Here is a 10,598-nt window from a genome sequence, read left to right as displayed (position 1 = left end):
AGGGTCCCCTTATCTCAAGAAGCACAAGACGATCTCCTGTGGTGGTGGAACAATCTGGACAGTTGGAATAGCAAGGCAATCTTCGGGAATTTCCCAGATTTCATAGTGGAATCAGACGCAAGCAACCTAGGTTGGGGTGCGAGATTAGGTTTGACAGAGACAGCAGGGAAATGGTTTCAGGAGGAACGTCTACTTCACATAAATTGTCTAGAGTTCATGGTTGTCTGAAAAGCACTGATGAGCTTCGAGTCATCCATAAAGAACAGCGTAGTTCTCTTAATACTGGACAACTTCAAAACCGTGTCCTATATCAATCGCCTAGGGGGCGCAAGGTCCAAAACATTCACCAAGATGGCCAAGGAAATGTGGTATATTTCTGCTAGTCACAAAATATTCTACTAAAAGCAGAGTTCATTCCTGGTCACCAGAACATAAGAGCAGATTGGAACTCAAGGTTTCTAAGGGACTCAAGCGACTGGAAACTAAATCCCAAAGTTTTTCAAAAGATTCAGAACCTATGGGGCCCCATTCAAGTGGATCTGTTCGCCAGCAGATTAACATATCAAGTAGAAGACTACTTCAGATTGGAGACCAGACCCCAAAACAATGGGAGTAGATGCTCTACTTTAAACCTGGGACGAGGGGAACTGTTATGCTTTTCCCCCTTTTGCTCTAATACAGAGGGTATTATTGAAAATACTGAGAGAGAAATACAAGATAATTTTGGTAACTCCCTATTGGGATACATAGGTATGGTTTCCCGGGGTTCTGGAACCAGCAATAGACTTCCCATGTTTAATTCCAGGGAATTTGGACCTTCTCCAAGGACAAGAATCGGAGCAACATCTTCTCTTAATAGAAGGAAACATGAACCTTCTTGTTTGGAAGATTTCAGGCGATCAAGCCTTTCAGGAGAGGCTAAAAGCCTACTGGAGGAGTCATGGGCACCAGGGACAAGAAAAAGATATACTGGTTTATGGAAACAATGGGCTAGTTGGTGCATGGAACGAGATTTGGATTCAGTGGATGCTTCCATAATTTATATAGCCAACTTCTTAGCAGAGTTATTTAGATCAGGTCTTTGCTATTGTACTGTTAACTGTTATAGATCAGGAATTTCAGCTGGACACTCTCTGAATAATTGATGTTCAGTGGGTAGCGATCCTTTAATCCGCAGGGTAATGAAAGGGATAAGACTTAAACAACCTCCTAGGGCTAGATATTAGTCCTTATGGAACGTCAACCTTATCTTTGACTTATTTATGTCTTGGCTTTACAATACTTTACTATCAAGAAAACAGTTGTCTAATAAATTAGCTACTCTTCTCTGCCTTCTATCTTTCAGAAGAGTTTGTGATGTTAGAGCAAAAGAAATCTGCATCAGATTTTTTTCACCAGATGGGGTACACTTTGACATTTGTAGAAGAACCAAAACAATGTCTGAGAGTATTGTTTACGCTTATTTTAACGATTGTATAAAACTCTGTGCCGTTAATTGTTTGAAAACTTACGAAAGTGTTACTTCTGTTGTTGGACCAGTTGGTGAAAATCAATTGCTGATTTCTTTTGTTAAGCCTTCTAAAGCTATATCTGCAGCTACTATCTCCAGATGAGTAAGAACCATTATGCCTGAAGCTGGAGTGTATTTAATTTGGAGCACACTCTTCCAGAGGTGCAATGGCCAGCAAAGTCTTTTGGGCTGGTGGTACGCTTTCAGATATACTTAAAGCGGCAGACTGGTCTAGTGCTTCTACCGTTGCAAGTTTTTATCTTAAACCAGTGGAGCATGTGAGCAGTATGGCATTAAATAGCTTTAAACTTGCATAATGGCAGCCTCCGGTCTTGTATTGAAATGGTGATTCTCCAATTAACATACAGAGAGAATCTTGATTTCATTAAAGACAATTGAGGATAACATTATCCCACCCTCCACTGCCATGTGGAAAAAATGTTATATTGTTTAAAGTAAAACAAAAAAATACTATATTTGATTTGATAGTTTTTAGATGTTTGTTAAGAATGCTTTGCTGCCTTTGCAAAGCATATTTTACTTGAATTTTAAAATTGTTAAATATTTTCAGTGGGTATCATTCTTTTCTATTTCTTCCAGACAATTATTCGTTAGAAAGTTTCGTTCTTCATCAATCAATACCAATTCAACAAGTTTTTTGGATGAGTTTAACTTTTGCCGCAGCCTTAAGAGGATGATGCCTGTTACTATGTTATATTTCTAAAGTTCTATGAAATGTTTTACTTATGATGTAATACATGTTCTTTAACCCTTTCGATGCTCATGACGAGCTCAGCTCGTCATGATGCACAGTTGAGCTGTGCTGATGACGAGCTGAGCTCGTCATGAATAAAGTAAAATAGCAATTTCCAGCACAGGAGGGGAAAACACCTAGCAGCCAAGGTGTTAAAGGGCTGCATGTGGGGGCAGCAATAAAAGTTATTGCATAATGTTAGCCTCTGTTGTCTTTACTGAAATCAAGATTCTCTCTGTATTTTAATGGGAGAATCGCCATTCCCCACCCTATTCAGATGCTGCTTTGTTCAGGCACAGTCTATTTTCTTTCTAGTTCCAGTCCTCACATTTCCTCTAAAATAATCTATTACATCATCACTGGAGAATTCCTAACGCTAAACGCTCAGAACATATGGTTGAAAACATGGAAAACAAATGTTCAAGTTTATTAAGCTTACTGGAGAAGTAGGCCTGACCCTCCTTCAGGACCAACCCTTTGGCCTCCAGTTTGCACTACTACTGTGTGGAAAGTGAAGGAGGACTGTTAGCAAAATGTCAATCCATCTGTATAAGGCATTGATACTTGGGCACATGGTTCACTGATGAAAATCCTGCACTATTAGGGAGAGTACTATATGGAAATGCAGTGAGCTCAGCTTGCATTGCTGCCAGTGGTTCCAGTACAAAAAACGTGTACACTCTTGTAAAATTTAACAGTTTGAGACTACTTGTAACGATACACAAATTTTTCTTGATTATATTATTACATTTTTGAAAGGAGTAAATTTCCAATGTGGAAAGAGATTGGAAAATAGTTGATGAATACCCTCAAACATGTAAATTGTGTGGGTATGCACCGCCTCACAGTGCACTGCAACCCCAAAACAACTGACTTCTCACTAACTTTCACCCCTGTACAGAGATCTGCGGAAAGGAGGAAAAATCAAAGTCTCCTAGAATTCAAACTGTGGCATAATATGACCTTCGGTATAATCAGAGGGGCTGTTATCAGAAATCAGATACAGTGTCAATTCAGCCACAATTAGCCACCTCAATACATGGCACCAAAAGGAACGAGCAGATTTATTTACAGGACATGCAGATTTATTTCTGAAGCATCCAGTGGACAAGGAGATCATTTATAAAACTCCACACCACTGAATCAACCCTTCTGTCCTGAAAATGGGACTATTAGTGATGTTTTGGCTGGTTCTCTTATAAAAACCAATCTTCTGCTTCTCAACCCTTTCTTACTGTTGGTGAACTCATGCTATAGTGGGACCCTGAATGACATCTACATTCCGCTCCTGAAAGTGGTGTCTCATAAGACAGTAGTCTTTTGTCGGGGGAGTTGCTATAATTGTAGGAACGCTCTCTTTCTTGTTGAGGACAAATTTGACCTTCCGCTGCAAGGCAAAAGCATCAATTTCACAGGCAAACTCAATCAAGCCAATTCTCTTCATGGTTAGACTCAATAAGAGCTATCAGAGTCAAAGCATTAGCCAATTGTAAAACCAAGCCAGACTATCATGGGCCAAGCCACACTGGCCTATTATTGCTGTCATTTAGAACAGAGATTCAGGGGTACGAGATACTAAAAGCACAGGGTCTTCTGGGTGTGCTGTGACACTGAAAATATATTGTCAGATGTAGCCTTCATCAGATCCAAGACGAATACATTCAAGCGCAAGCATGGAATTACAATCATCACTTGAGGTACTGATGCCCAACATGGTATCCAGCACTGTGCAATGGGAAGGCTGCAGTTACTGACAGTGAAGAGACTGATCCCTTTCACTCTATGCACCAGGATGTGAATAATGGCCCTGGAACCCAAAACTTGGAGTACTCGTTTGAGCTATAAAAACAGTATACCCAGTGGGGAGAACGCGCTCAGTTTCCATAGCAAAATCATCCAGCAGGTCGTTGTCGAGTTCCTGTAGATGTAAGAAGTGTGTACACTGATATTTGGCACGGTAAACAGTGTATACTGATTAGTCAAAACACAATAGCACAAATTCATTAAGTCTCACTTGTGGAGGGGAACTCACAGTAAACGCTAGGGATCCATTAGAAGTTAGCAGCAATCCACACACTGTAAAACACATTCACATAATGATGTAGCTGCACTGGTGTTATTCCAAGTCAGCACATTCGTCTTCCAAGGAAGGGGGAGCTCCTGTTACTTTGTTGACCCATCCTTGGACTCTTGGACCACATCAGGTGCAGGCTTGGGTTTGAATTTGGGCAGGGCTTGCAGCAGCTTTGAGGTGACCTGGTCTATGTCGCGGTTACGGACATAGCACAGGAAGGTGGTCCACAGGAAGGCGCAGACACCGATGTAAGCTGTCCGGACAAAAGGAGGCACCAGGCTGAAGTTTACGGTCTGGGGAAGAAAAAAGATAAATCAAAACAAAATCTGATGTTCTACACAAAAAGGGAAAGAGTTGAGTAACCAATCAGTCTACAAGAATTAAAACATGGCGGAAACTGCAATGTTTACGCTGTTTGTAAATACTTTGTGGTTGATGAGAACTCCACCCAACTATCGGAGGACACATCAACATACTGCCATTTCTCCAAATATTCACAAGCAGATCCCAGAGAGAGTCTCAACTCCCCAAGTGTGCCCCAAGCTGCCAAACTGCATGTAATATACACCATTCACATAAAATCTCATTTGCTGTCATCTTTTCAACAAAGAAATGTAGCAAGAAAAGCGATGAGTCTATCTCACTCCACGCCTAGCCGTAAGCCACAAGCTCTGAAAGGTCTCCAGATCTATTGCCAACTGAAAGCCTGATTTAGAATAGGCACCGAAAAAGCAAATTGTTCTTGCTTAAGGGTGGTAGAGGGTAAGAGGCTAAAGACGGCCAGGCAATCCTCCACATTTCAACTTCTGTGCCACTGCAGTGATAAAAGCTCAGCTGATGCAATGTATACAAACGAGAAAAACTGCACTGCTGACATGAATGGAAATCGAAGTAAATTCTGATAACACACCCTTTATTCACGGCTATGAAGTCTCCAGTCAAATTCTCCTTCTCCTTCTTTCTATGCTTGTCTAGTGGCTACATTGCGGACCTTGGGACCTACCTGGTACGGGTTTAAATCCCATCTTATGCACTAAGCAGATAATTGAGTGATCTGTGCAGATTCATTCTTCTGTGTCTCAAATTAGCATAAAACATAAAAGAAGGTGGTGGTAGCATGTAAAAACCCATGCTATTATAAAACATTTCGCTGTTCAAACTGTCACTTCACATTGAAGCTACATCTGCTCTAAAACACATTTTTTGAAAGTAAAGGGAAAATAAATTTGCAGCTCAAACTTTACTTTCAAACAGAAACTTGGTAGACTGGGAGTAATTCCATATTTCACATAGATGAACTAGACCAGATGAATGAAAAGGTCAATGTGCTCCATGTACACGCTGAAAAGTGTAAAAAATGTTTTTCAGAGTTCATAATGTAGGTTTCAAACTACAGTTCGAGTCACTTATGAATGGCATTTTAAGTCTAACGGGGCAGTGACCGTAGTTATTGGCCCCATTGAAAAGATGATATCTGCATAATTATCAGAAATCTATTTTATTTCTTGAGGTGAAACTTTGGGGAGAAAACAGGAATTACTTCGGAAATCTGACAAGGGATTACCAATTCCTCTGGTGGAACATTTCTACGGGGAATTTCATGGTCATACTTGTAATCTTCCCAGGAAATTTGCCCCGCCGCCCCCGAAGTCGCTGGTACCCTGGTATCAGTTACTCTGGGTGCCGTAGCGGTTGGTGGTGGGATCAGCTGCCGGGCGGTGACGTGGGGAGAGGGAGGGGCAGGGTGGGGGGTAGTAATCTATGGATTACGGAGGATTACAGGTAAGTAAACATATAAATAAATAAAACAAATTTCGTTGCGCGCACTACATCGCATTTGGGGATGCAGGGCGCGCCATGAAATTCGTTTTATTTATTTATATGTTTACTTAACTGTAATCCTCCGTAATACATAGATTACTATCCCCCACCATGCCCCTCCCTCTCCCCACATCACCGCCCGGCAGCTACTCCCACCACCGACCGCTACTGTCTGGGTGAGTGAAGAACAGATTTACTGCAGGATTACCACGCCACTCAGTGTGAAGCCTCAGAATGAGTGAATATAAACACTGTGAGGTAGCTGTGTTACCTGGCACCGCAATCCTCCTTGTTCCATTCGACTTTAATACCATAGCTAAAACACGTTTTTGCGCTGTGTCTTTGTACTGAAGATACAGTGCTGTGTCTTTGTACTGAAGATACAATCATACCCCACTTTGTACTAAAGCCTCTCCTCCCAGCATCGCATCTCCCAATTGTACGCCACCTGGATTTCATTGCATGCTCCCACTACTCAAAATCCAATGTGTGTGATCTGAAACAAAAAGACACCCAAACTCCAACACCACCAGAGTTACTGCAACTAGATACCAACTAAGTATCTGCAAAATAAACCTCATCTCCCATCTCAAATATTAAGTCATCAGCTTTACAGCCCGTGAGTGCTTCATGGCACCCTGACGCCAGCCACCTCCCACATTGACCACAGGTCTGGTAACTTTGGCGTAGCAACACAGACCAACCACCTCACCTGCTGATCATGATGACTCATGAGCTACCCTCTCCCTATTTGATTGACTGAGCTACCCTCTCCCTATTTGATTGACTGAGCTACCCTCTCCCTATTTGATTGACTGAGCTACCCTCTCCCTATTTCAAAGACTGAGCTACCCTCTCCCTATTTCAAAGACTGAGCTACCCTCTCCCTATTTGAAAGACTGAGCTACCCTCTCACAATTTGAAAGGCTGAGCTATTCCCTCCCTATTTGAAAGACTGAGCTAACCTCTCCTTATTTGATTGACTGACCTACCCTCTCCCTATCTGATTGAATGAGCTACCCTATCCCTATTTGATTGACTGACCTACCCTCTCCCTATTTGATTGACTGACCTACCCTCTACCTCTTTTATTGACTGAGACTGAGCTACCCTCTCCCTATTTGAAAGACTGAGCTACCCTCCCTGATGGTGTAGGATCAATTGTACCTTACTGCGGGGTCTTCATCAGGCCTGATGAAGACCGCGCAGTAAGGTGCAATTGATCCTACACCATCAAGGGGCGAAACATCGACTTACTCCTTTTACATGTCCTACCCAAACTCAACAGAACATTTTTGATTGTGTTTGAACCATTGGGATAGGAATATATATGTATAGAAGAAGTGTGTAATGGCGATACTAACATGCCCATGTGTTGTTAACTTGCAAAATGTATTGATATGACAACATGTGACTTCCATTCTTTTTACAGTATCCCGATCCTCACCAAGCACTCCCCCTACCCGTATCCCCTTCACCCTCACCTCTCTTTGGGCATTTAAATGTTTGAAAATTTTAACTAATGTATGCATAACTAATCTATGACCGAGGATGTGAATAAATAACATCTCTCAAACTTAAGAGTTCTATTTTGTTTAATTTTGCAAATTTTGATGGCGTAACTAATTTGCTGTAACTGGGACCCCTCTATATGTAACTTTGAACTACCCAGGTCCCAGTACCGTTGGGTCAACCCTTATTCTGTAACGCTTTACTGAGGGAGGCAGAGACAGGGGAAGTTAGATTGCTCAATATCAGGATTTAAAAACAACTTAGGCTTGAGGGTTTCTTTACCCCAAGTACTTATATGCTAAAAATGGTTCAGTTGGAAGCATACTACACTGGTAGGATTCAAAGACCACCTAAACTGAGGTGACCACTTTCCGAAGAATGCACATTCTAAAAGCTAGCTCATTTTACTATATACTAACACCACCCTAAGAGTTTCCGGATAAACATACTTGGGTGACACCCCTCAATAGCAGAACGTTTAATCAATTTCTGCTAACCTTTAACCTGGTAAAGTTGTTAATAATTCGGGTAGCACCAGGATTAGTGATATCGAAGCTCCATTTCAAGAGGGCACGGCAACCATAAATAACAATTTACTCTCACCCCCACGACTGAGCAGAGCCCTCCAGTTGGCAAGTGTCACGCATGAGTTCTTCATCAATTCATATTATCGCTTTACATTATGGTGCTTGTAGCATTGTTTTTAAAATTTTAAATGCTGGAATAATGTACCAGAATACAAAGGAAAGACAAGGACACGGAGCAGACTTAAAAAACTGCTATATGATCCTGGCTATTGTATGGGCCACTAACGCTCTAACCTTCTGAGTCTGGCTAGCAGGGACATCATAGTGCGGCTTCCAGAAGTTTACCTGCGTAGGCAAAAATAGTCTGGTTCCTTTCGAGCGGGGAGGTGGGTTGCTGTGGCCCTTTAGCTATTACATACATGTCAACATGTTCCAATTAGAAAGTGGGAGATTAAAAAAAAAACGGGGCAATTAATTTTACCCACTGGCATACATTGAAACAGAGGCAATTTTATGCTTCAGACAGGTAAAACAAAGCCATGTTTTGCTTTAATAATCGTGAGTCTCCCAGTCTGTAGGCATGTGTGCTATCGAACAACCAGGAGAAAAATGCAATGCTTGCACAATGAGTCCAGTTTTTAAACTTGAGCAAACCCAACAGGAACAAATATATTATGTCTGGCAAAACTGGAAATTCCTTAAAAATATCAACCCAGATGTTCCCCTGTACAACGGTTTACTTTAAATCATGTAAGCACGATCTTTGCAAGTATGCTTGGAGCGTATGGCATGTATTCTCGAGAGCAACAGAGAGAATTCATTTTTGTAGTTGTGTAAATCACCAAAAATGATCCGTCCATCCCCGTTTACCGTAAAGTTCACACAGATAACCACTGTAGAAAGACAAGCATCCCAGAGAGTTGAGGTCCCTCACTGTTTAAACAATGTGTTGCAGCATTAGAGCGAGTGGGCCTGTGCCATCCTCCTACCTGGAAAAATGTCCAGCAAACAACTCCAGTCTGAAGAAGTCATCAACGTTCACGGAGAGGAGGGGAAAAAGAAACAGAAAGTTAGCTTCACATGCTGGTGAGTAAAAAAAAATCAACTGAGCCATACCTCCGGAAATTACAGGAGCAGAACAGCTACAAATCACATTTCAATTATATAATAATATTCAGCTCACGCTTATTTTACTTACACTTCATCTTACTGAACTTGTAGGCTTTGGTTCAAAGCAATGGAAGTCACAAACTGATCTCTGGCTAACGAATTCAGGATTCCATTTACAAAGCAGTATACTTACAACTTGACACCTGATGGAGCGAGGGTGAAAACAAATATTTTGTATACCCCTCGTGAAGTTGGCTTCCAATAACTGTAATATATATTAATCGTGTGGTTTTAAAATTAACCAACGTAGAATAGAAAGCACACACACAAATACACATGGGATACTAATATGCTTGTGTTGCAAACCTAATCCATTAATTATGTGAAGTCGTTTTACTAATATAGGGGCTCATTAGGATTGCGGATAAGCCGCATCCTCCGGGCCGGCGGAAGCCACCGCCGGCCCGGAGGATGCAGATTATCCGCTGCGGACTGGAAAAAGACCCCCGCCACATTAGGATGGCTAGGGGATATATTTTCCGTCCGCCGCGGTCGCCTTCTGACCTCGGCGGAAAATCTCTAACATGGCTGGCGGTGTCTATCAGACACCGCCAGCCATATTACGATGGCTGCGGACATATGCCTTTCCACGGCGGCATTTCCGCCGTGGAAAGGCATACAGTGTTTTCTTTGGGGGCCCGTTGCGGGCCCCCAGGGGTGAAGGGGTTGTGGGGGGTGCACATGGGGGGTACCTATGGTACCCCCTGCCTTTCACGAAGCGGCAGGCACCACGCGGTGCCTGCAGCTTCGTGCACGCAAGCTGCAGGCTGTGACCGCCAGGTGGCGGTCACATCCTAATTAGCACGGAAGGACTGCCGCTGCCCCTGCGGACGGTCCCTCCTGCTCTGGGGTGGCGGACGGACGCAGGTCCGTCCGCCATCCTAATAGGCCCCATAGTGCGGAAATGCTATCATCTAATGAAAAAACTATGCATGTAAGCTTCCTAAATGTACAATTGTGGCAGAATTTATGGAGAGTGGTAAGAAAACAATGCATATGTGTAGCTTCAAAGCTAGGTAATAACTAACAGGGTTATCTTAGAATGGGGGGAGGTAAACAGAAGGGCTATACTTCGAAATCTAACATTTAATTGTGTTTGTTTCTATAATAGTTTCCATTATGGGCCATGCGGCCTAAATAAAAATGGAGGGTTTGCGAGACACCGAAACAGTGGGTTTCTAAGCATGCGCGACTATGCTCGAGAGATGTGCAAGCAGTCTGTGCCTGTGC

General features: G+C 42.5%; 1 protein-coding gene across 2 annotated transcripts in view; it reads right to left on the bottom strand.

The window, feature by feature from the left end:
• Positions 1 to 2,117: 2,117 nt before the first annotated feature.
• MPV17L (MPV17 mitochondrial inner membrane protein like) overlaps positions 2,118 to 10,598 on the bottom strand; it is a 268,705-nt gene continuing 260,224 nt past the window's right edge. The window contains exons 4-6 of one of the 2 annotated variants that reach the window (XR_015297477.1): positions 9,188 to 9,217; positions 2,426 to 4,631; positions 2,118 to 2,281 (exon numbers count right to left, since the gene is read on the bottom strand). Coding sequence is in view for 1 of the 2 variants with exons in the window: in XM_086930430.1 (XP_086786556.1) it covers positions 4,428 to 4,631; positions 9,188 to 9,217 (234 nt within the window). In the remaining variant the exon portion in view is untranslated. Of the gene's footprint in view, positions 2,282 to 2,425; positions 4,632 to 9,187; positions 9,218 to 10,598 lie in introns of those variants that run through there. The other variant, XM_086930430.1, reaches the window with a different exon arrangement.

The sequence above is a fragment of the Lissotriton vulgaris genome, chromosome 7 (genome assembly GCF_964263255.1).
Source record: "Lissotriton vulgaris chromosome 7, aLisVul1.2, whole genome shotgun sequence".
NCBI classification, from domain to species: Eukaryota; Metazoa; Chordata; class Amphibia; order Caudata; family Salamandridae; genus Lissotriton; species Lissotriton vulgaris.
Note: the sequence above shows the minus strand (reverse complement) of the source record. Positions and strands in the feature narration are given on the sequence as shown.